The following is a 17,284-nucleotide window of genomic DNA, read 5'->3' on the forward strand; positions in this document are numbered from 1 at the left end:
TTGTTGTTATGAATTTATTTATCTTCTCATCTTATCTCTTCATTTGCAGTTTGATTCTCCCTTAAAGCATCTTTATAGATTAGTTTTATGTCTTTGTGTCCTTATCTTACTAAAATCTTCAATTTTATTCTCTTTTGCACAACAAATGAGTTTAATTATTTTTTACTCACATTATATTTGTTAAAATATTCTTTCCTATGTGGTTATTTTTCTAAAGCAGGAGATACGAATTTGTCACATTCTTTGTTTCAACATTTGTATAAGAGAAACCTCACATCCTAGAGCATAACGATTAGATCCTATTCATTATCTAAGTGTAGAAAAATAGTTCCTTAATTTTATTATGTGTTTGCCCTTTTTCATTCGAAGTTATTTTTTTTCACTATCTAAATGTGTCAATCTTATATTAGTAAAAATAATCATTAATTTGGCTTGTTTAATTGTTGAACATGTATATTTTATCTAGTTAATTATAGTAAATGTGATCATCATATCAGTCATAACTAGTAAAGACAATTTAATTTAATTTATATAATAATTTTGTGGAATATTAATATTTAATTCCATTTATATTCTATTTTGTTTGAATTTATGGATCAGTTACAAAAATGTAATATAATGAATAATTTTTAACTAATAATTTTTAACTAATAATTTTGCGAAATATTAATTGAGTAATATTTACTCATTAATGTTTTACATCATTCCTCATAATTTGTTTATATTTGAAACTGTTAACATATAATTTATCTTGATTCATTGAATTTCATAACGTGTGTGATTAATTGAGCATATTACACGGTTACTTTAACAATGGAAACTTAATGCATAATTATAATTATATTGATAAAGAAATAATTAAATAATTCAACTTTTATTCAAAAACAAACAAAAAGTATAAATATTTTCAATCACTTAAAAAATAATATTATACACAATTAGTCAATTGGTAGTAACACCTTCGAAACTGAAATTATTAGGCATAATTGTCTTTGAATGCATTTTGCTTTGTTATCTTAAAATTAAATAATTATCATTCACAATTAATTTTGTTATTTGATTTTTGATTGTGTTTTTTGATTAAATTTCTTTTTAATATGATGTAATAATCAAAATATTAAAGCAATTTTATTTGATTATGATAACTAATTGATTTGATTTATATTTTGATTAAATTATTTATGATTCGCTAATTTTAAGCAATGCTCATTATGGATATAAATTTGCATAATTGTAAATAATAAATTTGCGAAATATATTTATATTTAATTTCAATTATATTCTATTTTGTTTGAATTTTGTGGATCAATTACAAAATTGGAATTGGAACATAAATTTGTAAAATTATAACTAATAAATTTGTGGAATATCAATTTAGTAATATTCACTCATTAATATTTTAAATTACTCATGATAATTTGTTTAAATATGGAATTGTTAACATGTTATTTGTCTTGGTTCAATGAAATCTATAACATGCGTGACTAATTGAGCATATTACATTGTTACTTTAACATTGGAAATTTGTCATCATGATTTACAAATCCATTGTAGATTTTGTTGTTATGTATATTGTAAACTTTGTTTATGTATTCATTTATGTTCCTTAAATTTTATTGTTTTTCACATCGTTAGTTGTTGAGAACTTTCGCATTAATCTCTTTATTATCCAAAGTTCTCACATGTAATAAATTACAAACAATTATGTAAAAATAAAGATTTTAAACTGAAGTTTAATTTATTGAGATTCAACATAGAAAATGCTAGTTATGTCATTAAGATTTATTACTTTTAATTGTCCATTATACCTTTTGCTTTTATATTATAATTATTTTGATTTACATGACTATTTGTTATTTCAACTCATACAAGTATTACAACTTTAATATTGATATTATGTTATTAAACTAATACATGTTTATGTTTAAATAATAACTTGAGTCTTTTACTTAATTCTAATTTTAAATATATTTTTCAAAACCAGCCCAAAATGGCACGTGCAAATGCACGGATATACTGCTAGTAATCTTCTAACATTAATCACAATTCTTATTATTATGTTCAAATTAAATCATTACAGTGGGAACTTTCACTGCTCAATTTTATATAAATTAAAATGTGAAGTCAAATTAGATGGAAATGAGACCAAATTATTTATCTGATAGTATAAAGTTTCAGTAGATTTTAGAATGACTAAAATGTCAAGACTTATATTCCTGATAGCAATAATTATATATCTCAAAATGATTATTTGTTCACTCAAAAAGTTGATGGAATATGGGAAGTACCAAAAATAATTGGATGGAAATGTATAAGGTGTCACAATCTTATCTTACCGCCATTATCATTTCCTTCTACCTCGTCTGAAAAGACTATCTATCAAAACTTGTTTGAATTTTTTATTTAGTGAACACCATTATTTTTATCGCATCACTTTTATCTTATAAATAATTAATTACTTGCTTAGTTCGTATATTTTATCCCGTGATTCATGTTAATCTCTCTTACTTTGGCTCCGTTATTACTCATAGTCATGCATTGTGCATGTTAAATGTATATGTGGCTTTTTTATCATTTAAGGATCAAAATGAAGCATGTTTTTTTTGTGCATCGGAAATAAAAAAAACAAAGAGCAAAAACGAAAATTAAGTTAAAGAAGCAATGTCTAACTGCAAGATAGAAAGAATTTTTGTAGGAGGAGAGTCCCAAATTCTTGAAGTCTCAAGTGATCTAAGACTGAGTTTAGCTAGAAAGTCTGCCACCGAGTTCCCTTTTCTGAGGATATAATGGGTTAGAACCTCCCAATGTTTCTCGGGCAAGCCACTGATACTGATTCCTGCCAACCGCTCTAAACGAACTTGGACCCTTCCTAAAATGATGCGAATAGCTTCAAGACAATCACTCTCCAAATCTTCTGATACCCCAAAGTCCAGAATAATATATGTGGCTTTTTTACCATTTACATATGTATTCCGTTGCATAGTACCTAGTTTTCTCATTTATATATTGTTAATAATTTTTTTATATTGCATATGACTCTAGGTAATGTACTGTAAGGAATTATATATAATCAATATATTACTCACTACTAATTTATATTACTTTTTTTAAAGAGTTAATAATAATTAAAAAATTAAAGATGGATATGATAGATTTAATAGTACATAAATCTCTTATGTTTTTATGAAATATTAGCCTGACTTTAAAAAATCTTACAATACATTAATTATTAACGTAAAAAATCACGAGTTTCATATAAGTGACCCATGTTGGGGTCGTGCACCCAATAACTATCGAGTTCACGTTGTGGAGGAGCACCTCCATGGGTCACTTTCTAACTTTTATTTTCTAATATTTTGGAAAAAAATAATATTTTGATCCCTCAACATTTTTAAGTGTCCTAAAATCAAATAACAAAACTACATGCTTTTTTGTGCATATATATTAAAAAAACTTTCAAGCGCAGGATATTTATATAAAATGTAAAACCGTTATATCATGTGCACTAATTAAGAGTAATTTGCCATAACACTAAAAAAAATAGTTGGTAATAAATAAAAATCTGTTGATATAGCCCTAAAAAAAACATATACCCACCAACAGTATTTTCCTCCGACATCTATAAGTGGTTATACTTACACTTTTATTTTTATAGGTATAAGTCTATGACTATATCCATGATGTATTTTTTGTAGGTATAAATCTTGGGTTATACTTACGGTCTTCCTTTGATATAAGGTTGGTAAAATGTAAACATATTACTTTAATCTCATTAATTTGTAATGCTTTTTTAATTTATTATACTGAACGTAAATACTCATAACAATGATAAATTTTCATTACAAAGAACTAATGTGACGTAACATAATTGAATGAGTTATAATTCAACTTTTATTGTAAATTTAAATACAATTTAAAATCCAAAAAAACTAAAAATAATCTTATATTACACTTCAAAAACAAAAATATATGACTATAAACTCCGAATAATCGATCATCTCACATCATATATCAGACGACAAAGTTACAACATTATTATTTGCCTAAAATAACAAAATAAAACATTCACTTGGTACAATCATTAAGATATATGCCTTCTTTTTTAATTGGTTAAGAATGACAAATGCACAAGTTTCTCATAGTATTTTATATAATATTTTACTATCAAAGAGTTGGTCTAATGATATAAGATCCATTAGATCTTCAAGTTAAAAGTCAAATATTTGATTTTTGATAGTAATATTATTGAGAGAAACACTCATACAATTATACATAATCCAAAATAAATTAGTTCATTATTCTGAATAAGATGATATTAAAATTTTGTTAGACGTTGTATTATTAAATTCTATACCATTAGGTGTTATTGAATCATATTACTAAGGTTCTCGAAGAGTTTGTTACATGTATTAGAAATCAAATGGTATTTCACACGTCTCATTAGAAAATAGGTATTTTTCTGTTGTCATTGTAACGAGAAGCAAGATAGAGAATGAAGTTATAAAAAATATCAATCATTATTTATTGCTTTATCTATCAAATATTTTATTGCTTTATCTATCAAATATTTTATTGGTATCTACTTGTACGCCACAATGTAACTCATCATTGCTACATTTAATTGAATAAATATATTTTTAGTACTAGAGATATTTTTTCCTTTTATTTTTAATGATAAAAACGTTACTTTATTGTTATAAAATGATAAAAGAATATATTATATTATTTTTCTTTATTTTTTTGTAATACTTACATTTCAAATATTAGAGAGGATTCTTACTCTATTTTTTTCATCACAAGAATATAGTAATTGTGCTTATAAGTTGGCAGTGATTAATAATAATAATAATATAGTTATCCATTTTCATTATTTATTAACCAATTGTTTTTTATTCTCATATATTATTTGAAAAAATTATATAAAATGCTTGATATTTAATGTTGCATAAATATATATCAAATTATATACATAAGTTAGTCAAATTATATAGTATATTAATTGTTGCATAAGATAAAAGAAAATAATTTTAACATTGTTTGTTAATTGTTTAAGTCACAGCTTACAAGTACCATTCACTGAAGAGACAAATATTATTGGAGTAAAATGTGAACAACAAAGTTTTCAAATGGACTTGAACTAAAATAGTGCATAATTTTAATATTTTTATGATTTATATATTATGCAAATTAAATATCACATAAAAAATTTATTAGAACTATCTCATATTTGTTGCAAGGGACATTCATATATATTCTCACAAAAAATTAATTTCATATCTACATGGTAAGAGATATCAATGATCAGTAAACACAATAAATATTATAATATTATTTTATTTCACCCTTTACACAATTAGAGAGATATAACTCCAAACTGTAAACAATAATTAAATTTGTGCAACCAAAAAACCATATCAAGAAAGACAAAAACATACACAACTTCTAATGACAACCTCAATTCACAACATGAGGCATTTTTATGAGCAACTTTATAGAAAGGTAAATCACACTAAACTGATATTGTGCTACAAGTACACATATTTGGATAGATTTAATATGTATACACCGACAACGTAAGTGTTTTTTACATTGTCAGCAAATCCTCCATCATTGATTGGTTAACAATCATTGACTCTCAAACTAAAGTAATACAAATCAATGGTGGATGATGTGCTGAGAGTGTAAAAAACTTTACACGATTAGTGCATAGATTTTAAACTCTATTTGGATACTAGGGATATGCATAGATTGTACAAACTTTGATGATAAATAAATTTCAATTATATACTCTAATAATTGATTCCCCCTTTAACCACCTTTATTTATGAGATTCCAAGAACAAGAACTATAATAATATGATCAAACTGGAGCAGTTTTATTAGAGTTACTTTGTTGTTCAGCATTAGTCTCATAACTAGTTCCATCTTCATTTTCACCACTCAACTCTTCCAATGATTTTCCTTTAGATTCAGGCACAAGCAAAGTGAAAAACATGCCAAGACAATTGGTAACACCAAGCACAACAAGAGTATACTTCATTCCAATACCAGCTGGGTACCCTGCATCTCTTTTTGTTGGATCTTTGCTCTGTGATGCATACAAGAATCCAAATGCGCCTATTATCGCGCCGGCCTTCCCTGCAGCCGATGATATCCCGTGGCAAGTAGACCTCAACCTTGCAGGGAAAATCTCGGCCGGCACGACAAAAGTAGTCGCATTTGGGCCAAAATTAGCAAAGAAGAATGTCAATGCATACATGACAAGAAACCCAACTCTGTTCTCTTTCCTAGTCCAATGATCATATGGGATAGCAAGTCCAAACATGAAAACTGTCATGAAGAAAAAACCCATAAGTTGAATGAAGAAACGACCAAGATGATCAATGAATGCCACTGTGAACCAATAACCTGGAACAGTACCACATAGTGCTATAAGCACTTGTGCTTTTGCAACCCTGAAAACTTCATGAATTGCATTCATTTCTTTAGGAGGAGGAAGCCACCCAATACTAGTGTAAATATCTTTCTGAAAAAGATTTGAACTGTAATATGCAATGTCTAGTAGAAACCAAGTAGTACATGTTCCAACCAAGTGAAGTCCATGTCTTCTAACAAATTGTTTGCTAAACAAACCAAAGTTGTTGTTCTCTCTCACAGATAACCTATCCACTTTGTCCTGATCTGGTGCAATTTCTACTTGCAACACTTTCGACATGTCTAATGCTGCTTGTTTCGCGTTCCTCGCAACGAGTGCAGTGTACCTCGCAGTTTCAGGCATTTTCATTCGCCAATAGAAAGTTAGCGCAGCGGGTAATGCACCAAACATTAGAATTATGCGCCAGACATAATCAGCCTCAGGCACAAGTGATGCTGCTGCATCAACCTCATATGCTGGAGCCTTATAAGCGTGATCGAAAATAGTCGAAACTAATAGCGAAACAATCCCACCAAATAAAATTCCGAAACCTTGCATAGCAAAGACTGCAGCTACAAAAGCGCCGCGAGTTTTCTTATTGGCATATTCGGACATGATGGTAGCGGAAAGAGGGTAGTCTCCTCCGATTCCGAAACCAAGCCAGAATCGGAAGAAACAAAGGGTGGTCACGACGCCTTTCGGGGTGTGGCCGAAAGAGAGGCCAGAGGCAATAGAAGCAAAAACCATTATGGCAAGAGTTAGTCCATAAACCTTTTTTCGACCCATTTTATCTCCAAGCCAACCAAAGAATAATTGGCCTGCTAGAGTGCCACAAAGTGCAACACCATTAACTGCTAAGGACACTTTTGGAGGCAAGGTTCCTGGCTTTGGTGCACCTTGGTGTGTGTAATAGATTCTTCCTAGTAACTTTGTAACATTTGCTATGCTGAAAAGATCATAGGCATCTGTGAAGAAACCCATGCCAGCAATGATGATGGCAGTGAAATGGTACCATTGTGTCTTTGCTGCATCAAGTGCAGTGAGTACTCCCAATTCATCACGAGCCATAACAAGATTTGGGTAGGTCACGTTATAAAAAAATCCTCTGCGATTATTCAAGAATGCTGGAAGTGAAAAAGGAATTATATAAGTTTCTTCAATAACATTTCTATACTTCTATGTAGTATTTCAAATTGTGGACCGCATCTAGTGATGCAGGGATTACAATATTGCGATTGCGGCGGACCGCATCATACCACAATTGTGATGTGACACTGACTTGTAATGATGCGGTCATATCTGGCAGTAGCGCAATTGTAAATGACTGTATCAAATTCAAAAATATTTTTTAATTCACAAAATAATTCATACCAGTACGACCGCATTCCATGTCACAGCGACCACAATAACTATAATAACCACCACTGTGATTGAAATTGCTACCACAACCACATTTTAAATCATTCCAAGTACCACCTAAGTTGATAACAATCTATTACTGTGATAGACCTTTAGAGATGTTAGGAAGAAAAATCCAATGCATGTGTTAATTTTTAGAGCATGTTGTTTTCAAACAAACATATGAGACATTGATGTAACGTTTAAATGGAACATATTCATATAACCTATGGTCGCTATTATTTGCCCTATCTTTAGGAGGAAAAAGTTTAGAACTTGGTGACAATTTCAGGCTACAATACTTTTCACTTTTACCCTTTGAATTTGGCATGATTATGGTTAATGCGATTAGAGTCATAACGGTCCTTGCGTTTGCGTTACAATCTAATAAGACCATATTAATATAGTTTAGTATTGCACCACAACTGTGACATGATGTGGTTGTAGTAGTCATCACAACCGTAATATTGTGACTACATCGATCAAGTCATGCAGTGTAAATTTGAATTACCAAGTGCTAGGTAAAGTGTAAACAACATTAATATGTGTTAGAGGGACTAACCTGCTTCAATGCATGAAGTTATATGCTGAGAAATAGGGACAAAAAACTATGCTCTTTCTAATTCTGGATGAAGAGAAAATGATTGAAATTGGTGACATATATATATAAACTTCAACTAAGTATGATCCTACAATGCATCATTATAATAATGGTGCTGCATTTTAGTCTACTATAGCATCTTAAGCATATACCATGATTCCTTCATTTAGAATTATAAAGAATTAAAGTCAGCGATTAAGCAAAGTACACAAACACAACATTGTTGTATATTTGGTTAGACATTTTTTGCAATTCATATTACATCATCGTAACGTGAAACTTAATTAATGATGTACGGTTTAGCGTAGACTTGGACATAATCGTTTATTACCCCTTGCACGTTCACACGTTTTTTCTACCTTGTGCACCATTTTCGTTTGGGTAAATGTACAAAGTATCTAGGAGTCATAAGGTGATATGATGGTGAAGAGGTCGGTCATAAGGAATGGAGTGCAGGAGGTTGTGGGTTCGAGTCCCACCATCAACAAAAATAAGAGTCATAAGGGATAAAGTGTAGATGACTAATTTCTGATTTCTTTGAAGTTGGTATATTAAGTATATATGAGATGAAGTATTGAATTTTGTTAAATATGATAGGCCATGCACTTACTTTAAATATTAGTGTTTATCTTCATTATGTGTTGAGATTAATCTTCTAGTATATTCTCTCATTATATAGATGAACAACTAATTTCTTTAAACTTATGAGCATAGACTTCTCTGATAATATTTTTACAAATACATAAATTCAAATATTAAAACTAAGATCTCATACTTAATAACTCAAATTTATTCCACTAAAATAGACACCGGTGATTTATATAATTTAGATTTGGTAACTTAAAATTATCAAATACAATATCTTGGTTGATTTTATTTTTTCCACCCACTGTACACGGTCATATTCATCTCATAAAATGAAATAATAATTATATTTTAAAATAAAATTATATTTTTATCCTTAACATTTAAAGAAAAAAAGTTCTTTTATTAATACCTGCTACTCTTGTTCCATGTACATAAATTACGAATGGAAATCACATATCCCAAAATTTGGTGTATGTATCAATTCTATTAAAAAAACGACAACTAATTAAGAAAAAAATTCATAGAAATAAAAAATAATTTTTTTTATTAGTTGTTATAATATAATTGACTTGAAAAATGAAGATAACTTCCTTATAGAAAAAAACAAGTCAATGAAACCGACCTATCCCTAAACGTTAGACTTTGGTTTTTAGTATTTCAATAATATGACATCAAATTTAAAACAATTGGATTAATTTTCAATAAAGATGATTATAGACGATACCTTAATATATTATTATTATTATTATCTTCTTCAGTTTTTGATCAATTGGGACAAGTTAATCAGTAGTTATGGGCGTTGAGAAAATTTAACAGCATAAAAGGCGAATATACCTATTAACAGTATAAAAGGCGAATATACCTATCAAGTTAATTTAATTATTTCAAGACAAATAGAATTATCATGAGCATGTTGATGCAATATGTAGATTAACCAAATCAAAAATGTATCCCTAGTGGATAGGGTAGCTACATTAATTTGACTTTTATCTAAAAAGGGAATATTTTTGTTATTTTGAAAATATCTTAAATAATAATAATAATAAAGTTTTAATCTTCCAAGATAAATCCCACTAAATGAAATCCTAGTTTTTTATTATAAATCATTGACAAAAAAAAATCATTTTTAAATATTTCCTACGGTCCCTTCACATATGTGCTAAAAAACTGTCTAAGATGCGATTTTATCATCTTTTATAAAGTAGGGTTACCTTAACTTTCTCTCTAATGCATTGATTCATAATCTTATCTTGTCTATACTCATCTATCGCAACATTCTCATTTATGTTATATTGGTTCTCTTGTTGACAATTTATCATTCAACATTTATTCTCATTTATGCGTGACTACCCCTTTCTGGTCATCCTAGGGATCTAACAACGCCTTACACAGGTACATTGCATTGGAAATTGAGAGACTTTTTTATAGCTTTCTTACTTGATCATGCAATATGAAGACAGATCAAAAAATAAAAATATCTCACAAGGGTCATGGCCCTAATCCTAGCACAGGACACTACAATACCAATTTTCATAAGATGATAAATTTTTCACCTAAACAGTTTAAACATCAAAGGAAAAGAAAATAAGTTGTTTGGATCAAGAAAAACTGGTATTGAGTGTAATATTTCAACACTTAAAACTTACTTTATTCAACATTGAGTGTAATATTTCAACACTTAAAACTTGACCAACATCAGAAACTATCAATTACATGTTACAAGTGAATCCCATCATGTATGAATTGAACAATAATGCATTACTGAATGCCTTCATTGGAAAAGATTCCGAAACCCGTCAAAGATTTTTAGAGCTCTTAATTCGCCAGATCTCATATCCCTCACTCTCCTTCGCAATATCTGCGTTATCGTAAAAATAGACAGCTTGAGTGAAAAAACAGATACTATATATCATAAGATCTGCATGCAATTTTTGTTGTGGGAAAGTACAAAGGAAAGCATCAAACAAATTTGGGAGTTTACTATATGCATGCTTGACAACATTCAAGTGCATGTACCGATCCATAGTACTAGGAAATGATCTCGATAGAAATCAATCTATAACAACGATTATACTCTAAAGCTGCATATCGTATATAACGGAAATCTTATTAGTTTTAGATTCTGATTATATAAATAATCTTACCCAAACATGTTTAAAATGTGCTTTAATTATAATCTTACATATTGAGCACGAAACAATATCCTTCGCTCGCTATTACACAAGTCCACAGCTAGCTGTTTCAGAAAGAGTCTTCTATTGAGCTGTTTTGGAGAAGTCACATCCAAATCCAGTGATCCACTTACCTGCAAGAAACATATTACCATGCAGGTAAAAGACACATGGACAGAAATAACTCGTTAGACACTGACAACTTGCAAATAACGGTTTTCTATAACATCGGCCATTGAAAAACTAAAATAGAAACACGGGTTTCTTATTAAAGTGTTTCCTTGCCTGCAAGAACTTGTTGTATTTTGATATACTGGATTCACAGCTATCAAGTATGAACTGTAATGCTTGTTCCTCTATTTCAGGATACCGAATATCCTTCTTGTTTGTAATTTTATTTGATGCTGCAGCGGCCATCTGTTACGAGAATCACTCATTAGCTTATACAATATGCAAAGAATAATTCATGAGGATAATATCAAACCTCTTCAAATTTCCCACTCAAGCTTGAAGGACTAACAGCTAAATAAGCATAAGCCATCAACTCCAATGGCCAACCAGTAATCTGTATAGGAAAACACTGTGATCTGATCAAAATAGAAGAGAAGAAGTTAGTAACAAGTTCAATTTAGAAGCATATATCAGAGTGATACTCCAAAGGTATATAGATAAAAAAAGAAATGATAATAACAATATAAATCTTAAACTAATCACGGGAGGAGGTAAGTGACAACTGGTCATGGCCATTATGACAGAGGCATTTATCTCATTTAAATAAGGGTGGCTCAGTGCTCGAGACTCCCACCTAGTGGGGTCTTGAGAGGTTAGAGGTACACAGCCTGTTACATGTGCTCCACACATCAAAGGCCTTAGTGAGTCTGATTGGGCATCATGTCCTGATAGGCGTTCAGTTTCTGGATTTTGCATGTTCTTGGGAGATTCGTTGATTTCATTGAAATCTAAGAAACATAACACAGTCTCGAGCTCATCCTCTGAGACAAAGTATCGAGCTTTAGCCGTTGCCTCACGTGAAATTCAGTGGTTAACCTTCCTATTGGATGATTTGTGTGTTTCTTTTAAGCAGTCAACCTTTTTGTATTGTGACAGTGACTCTGCAAGGCACATTGCGGTCAATTCCGTCTTCAATGAACGCACAAAACACATTAAAATCGATTGTCATGTTGCTAGAGAATTTGCAAAGCAAACTCTATCATTTGCTTGCTTTATTTACGATTGACAAGCAACAGACATTCTTACAAAAGCTTTAGAACCAATTCCTTTTGCCCATCTGTTATCCAAGCTGAGAGTCATTAACATTTACTCTCTAGCTTAAGGGAGAGTATTGAAGTGAAAGACTACTTGTTAGATAAGCTAGTTACTTGCACATGGTGGCCAAAAGGTAAAAGCTGATTGGTAGTTATTAATAGCTTGTTAGTTAGTGGTAGTTAGTTTCTTTGTTGCCTTTTCTAGCTGTAAAAGGCTCTTCTTTTCCCTTGTATAAATGCTTTGTATTCCAATGGGTTCGGTAATGAGAAACTATTGAGTTTTCCCGTCTTCCATTCACAAGTTCCTTTTTATATCAATCAATAATAAAAAATCAAACAATGATAGTTGCTCAAAAAAATTGAGTAAATATAGTTATGTGCCTACCTTGTATTCTTACCCTCCAAGGCTACAAGTGTTACCAAATTGGTCCTTGTTTGTTAGACGGAGAAATGAGTGTAATAGAACCCTAATTTAGGGACTAAGTTGATGACATTCCAAATGTCTGAGATCCTAAATTGATGACACTTCACATTCTGGAGGGACTAAATTTCTTTGGAGGACCGAGGACCAAAGCAATGGCAATTTCCATTATGGAGGGATCAATATGATACCACGACCTTTTCGGGACCAAAGTGATGATGATTGTATATTTAGAGGACGAAATGGGTTTACTCTAATTATTTTGAACTTTGAAGCATGGACACTTCTGCGCAATACCTTACAGGCTAAAAAGATTTTAACACAAATTATTTTATGACATCGGAAGAATGATATTTTGGAAATGTCTGAGTCCTCGATAAATTAGGAATGTTTTTTTAACATAGCTTAATCAGAACAAAAGACAAGGAACTTCATCCTTATATGTATAGACAAAAGTATGAAATATTAGGTACTCACTCTGATAAACCATACTTCTTCAAGAGTTCCGACTTCTGCTCATAGGACTCATCAGATTTCTCGAGTGACAGTGCCAACTCAACTGAATCACTAGGATTAGCACCTTCCCTTGGAACAAATCCATAAGATAACAGAAGCTCTCCGTTTGATTTTTTTCCATATGAAATAAACACCTGCACAATTCGATGCAATCAATCAATTGAAATATCTGATTTAAGTCCAATGATTATGAGGTGAGATAAACGGTCAAGAAAATCACCATCAAACAAAGCTTCAATCAATAATTCATTTTTTAGGCAATAGTGTTCATGGTATAGACAAGCATTTTATTTGTGCATATACAATAATGCACTTAGGCATTTACCTGCTCAAATCTGTCTATTTATATTTACCTGCTCACCTGGTTGATAGACTCGATCTGTCGTAAAAACAATTCCCTTCGACGATTTATCATAATCCAAATATGTCCCCACCTAGACCAGTGAAAACAAATTAAACTTCCTGGGGAAAAACTTGTTATGAATCTTCTTTGGAAGAGACCATACATCACAACTATGATTCAGCATATCTGCCCAAGGAACCAAGGCAACCTTTCCATCCATGGAGGGTAACCGAACCTGCACAGGACAAAGATCATAAACTATAAGTTCTTATAGATAACCGCTTGTATTAAATACGAAATAGATAAAACCAAGTCTCGTTAAAATTATCGATTAAAAAGACAACAGACCAAGAAGACAGAAAAAGATGAATGATAGGTTAGTTTTGATCTCTCACTCTCTCTCTCTCGGCCCCTTCTTCCCTGGTCTACATTCCCCTCCCTATGTTACTTTGCTCTGCCCCTGTTATATGATTTCTGCTTCTTATTCATTGTAATCTCATGTACCGAACCCGATTCCTTCAAATTCCATTTCTCTATAATTGATTGTAATAATTTCAGTTGATTCATGATATCAATTAGTGCATTATCCAGCTTACATACCTTTCCTATTCTACTACTCATCTTCGAATTCAGCCTCATCACATTATACAGATATTACGGAAATTCTCAATAGCTAGATTTGAGTTGTGCAGAAGAGGAACACAATCGAATATGATTTTAATTTTTCATCTACCAGGTTGACTCACCAAGCGAGAAAAAAGAATGCCGAATGACCATATGAAGGAGTCTATGTTGAACACCTGCAAGTTATAAAAAATAAATTAAGATCACTACTGCCTTACTCAAACAAAATACGTCGAGTACAGTAAAATAATAACCATTCACGAAAATGACAAAATATTCTGTTCCGAATTTTCAAAGCATTGCTATACATTCATATGAATGGTACAGAATCACTACTACCTTTCTCATTCTTCCATTATTCATTCCTTCTTAATCTGAACTAGTATCTATCTTATTAACTATCATCCTGTGTTCAATGTGAGATAATTACCTCTTCCGGGAATAAATCAGGGTATTTGGAAAATATTCTCAGCCTCAAATCATTGTATCTGTGGAAGAAATGGGACGAACATAAATTATAGCAAGACAAAAGATTATTCAATCAAGAAAGCACATTAGAATCCCTGACGAAACATAAGGTACAAACAATTGGACCATACGTTCCAACCACATTGTTAATCCTTTCAATTGCTCTCTCTCTAATCTGCGAAGCTTCCAAGTAGCGATCTAGTTCTGCTTGTGACCTGAAATGGCATAAATAAACTAATAAGCTCCTAACTTCAATTCCTCACTCATCAACATTCTTTTCTCTTATCCTTCTGAAACAGGCTCTCGAAAGATTTCATCATAAGAACAACTCAATTACCAGTAAAGAAGTGAGTAAGGTTGCCGAGGTAAGGCTGATATATAATTGCTCCATCTAGAAGATTTCATGCGGCTAGCTTCACTTATGAGGTAAGTTGCAATCAGTGGCCAATCGGGCACTGAATTCCTTTTCAATACTTCACCGGCTTCCGGAGAACTCCACTCCTAACAACCAAAATACAGAGACATAACACAAACAGATGCATAAGTACCTGACCAAATCCAGATAATGAACCAACCCAGGTCTTTTAGTATAATTTTAGAAAAAGTTTCCATATTCTATATCAATAAAGAATATCATTTCACCGAACACCAGAAAGCGGAAACCAAAGTAACAGATAATGCGAGTCAAACATGATGGTTCTTCTTCTTCTTCATATGGCTTCACGTATAGTTTTAGGAAAGAAGCTATTGACACAGATAATATCGCGCTTTTACAATTTAAAACCTAAATTATGAGGAGCATTCTAACTTCTTATGCAGACCAATTCACAGGGAAACTTTCTTGGATCGAATCAAGTACTGGTGTTGACAGCCACATCCTTATATAATGCAATGTCCACTACTTTATATTTGTTTGAAATATAGTAAGAGCATGTGCAACTAGATAGAGTCGAATACAATGGTTTTTTATTTCTCTTCTGCCACACCATTTTCCCTCTCCCAGCTCTTTCTATGCAACTCTTACTAGAATTACTTGTAGATACAACCGATGTTTCAAATCACGTACCACATCACCTGATGTGGCTCCGCTGCACCACAACAAACCATTATAGCGGTGTGCCACCGGATTGAAATGTTGCGGCCGCATAGGGCCGCATCAAATTCGATAATATTTGTTCAATTACAAAAAATCACACCGTAATGACCGTGATCTGCATTGCAAAGGGTCACAATGACCACAAACACAGTAACCGCAACTGTGACTGCAATCACGACAATAGACCACAACTTAAAACCCTGGATACAACTCTTATAAGCAAATTATACATAAGATCATAAATGGTTTTTTAACTTATATGTTCAATCAAACAAGGGACTTGAATTAACACTTTAACATAAAAGAAAGGTTTTTAACTTAGATGTTGAATAATAGAAGGGACTTTAATTAACACTTAACATAAAGAAAAGCTTACAGAATCTGCAGTTATGACTAATGAGGGAGGAACAAAGAGAAGCTTCTCCCCTTTCCTTATATTCTTCAATGCAACAAGTCCTCTCTCTCCAACATCAACTCTTTCAATTCCCATCTTCTGTGCTGGAAGGCCTGAATCTGACAACCATTTCTGCAAAGCTGATGCATTTTCTACTGAATCAATATCACAGCCCCATGGAATAATGGTTTCCTTCACTGAGGAGGTTTTTGTGGCATCACTTGCAGAAACTGAACAGTGAAAATTTTGATTCTTGCGTGAAGAAAGAGTTAACTGAGCATGACCCAGATGGGTTCTATGTGTTGTTGAGCTAAAACCATGATGAGTAAGAGTTGTGCACATGAATCTTGAAGCTACAGCCATGGTTGTGTCAAAAACACAACCTTATCTGATGAAACTTGAACCAGCCTTTAACTTTATATTTTTTTTTTCCGGTTTCGCACCTGTGTATTTTTCACCGGAGCTAATCATGTCATAGCTGAAAACATCCACAAGTATAAGATGCCAAGTCTCTCAATGGATATTTTGTTCATCCACAAGACTCGAAACTCAGATTAATCATATACCACTTGAACAACACTAATTCATTTAACTTTATATATTACGCTAGTATCAAACAATTACTAAATTAAAAAAACAAAATTAAATGTTGCTTTTTTAATTTCTAAAACAATTCTATAATATTACAGCATCATTTAATATTGTTCATTGATTGTTAATCTAATGGATGATAATAGAAAAAAGTAAAGATAAACAAAGCTTTTAAAAATAAAAAATATTTAAAAATATTTAATGTTGCAGGCCTTATTTATATTTAATATATCCTTAAGCCCAAGTAATATTTTCTCATCAGATGTCTTCTTAGTACAAAATTATGGATGACAATACTCATGGGCACATTACCCCATAGATAACTGAGATATTTGAGATAAGCCATTAGATGAGTGTAAGTTCGCATAAAAAGGTATTCAAACCTCAAATACCT

General features: G+C 31.5%; 2 protein-coding genes across 2 annotated transcripts; both read right to left on the minus strand.

Moving 5' to 3' along the window:
* On the minus strand, window positions 5,727-7,557 carry LOC109330913 (inorganic phosphate transporter 1-4-like). The gene is made up of 2 exons (XM_019565182.1): window positions 7,527-7,557; window positions 5,727-7,481 (listed from the first exon to the last, which is right to left on the minus strand). Coding segments are annotated over exons 1-2 (1,623 nt in total). The 5' UTR covers window positions 7,528-7,557; the 3' UTR covers window positions 5,727-5,859.
* On the minus strand, window positions 10,643-16,715 carry LOC109330917 (ribulose-1,5 bisphosphate carboxylase/oxygenase large subunit N-methyltransferase, chloroplastic). Its single transcript, XM_019565185.1, has 12 exons — window positions 16,282-16,715; window positions 15,147-15,310; window positions 14,941-15,024; window positions 14,772-14,829; window positions 14,464-14,517; window positions 13,881-13,952; window positions 13,728-13,808; window positions 13,336-13,508; window positions 11,657-11,759; window positions 11,458-11,589; window positions 11,184-11,306; window positions 10,643-10,859 (listed from the first exon to the last, which is right to left on the minus strand). The coding sequence occupies exons 1-12, from the start codon at window positions 16,660-16,662 to the stop codon at window positions 10,773-10,775; spliced, it is 1,512 nt and encodes a 503-aa protein (XP_019420730.1). The 5' UTR covers window positions 16,663-16,715; the 3' UTR covers window positions 10,643-10,772.

Source organism: Lupinus angustifolius, chromosome LG02 (assembly GCF_001865875.1).
Source record: "Lupinus angustifolius cultivar Tanjil chromosome LG02, LupAngTanjil_v1.0, whole genome shotgun sequence".
NCBI lineage: Eukaryota > Viridiplantae > Streptophyta > Magnoliopsida > Fabales > Fabaceae > Lupinus > Lupinus angustifolius.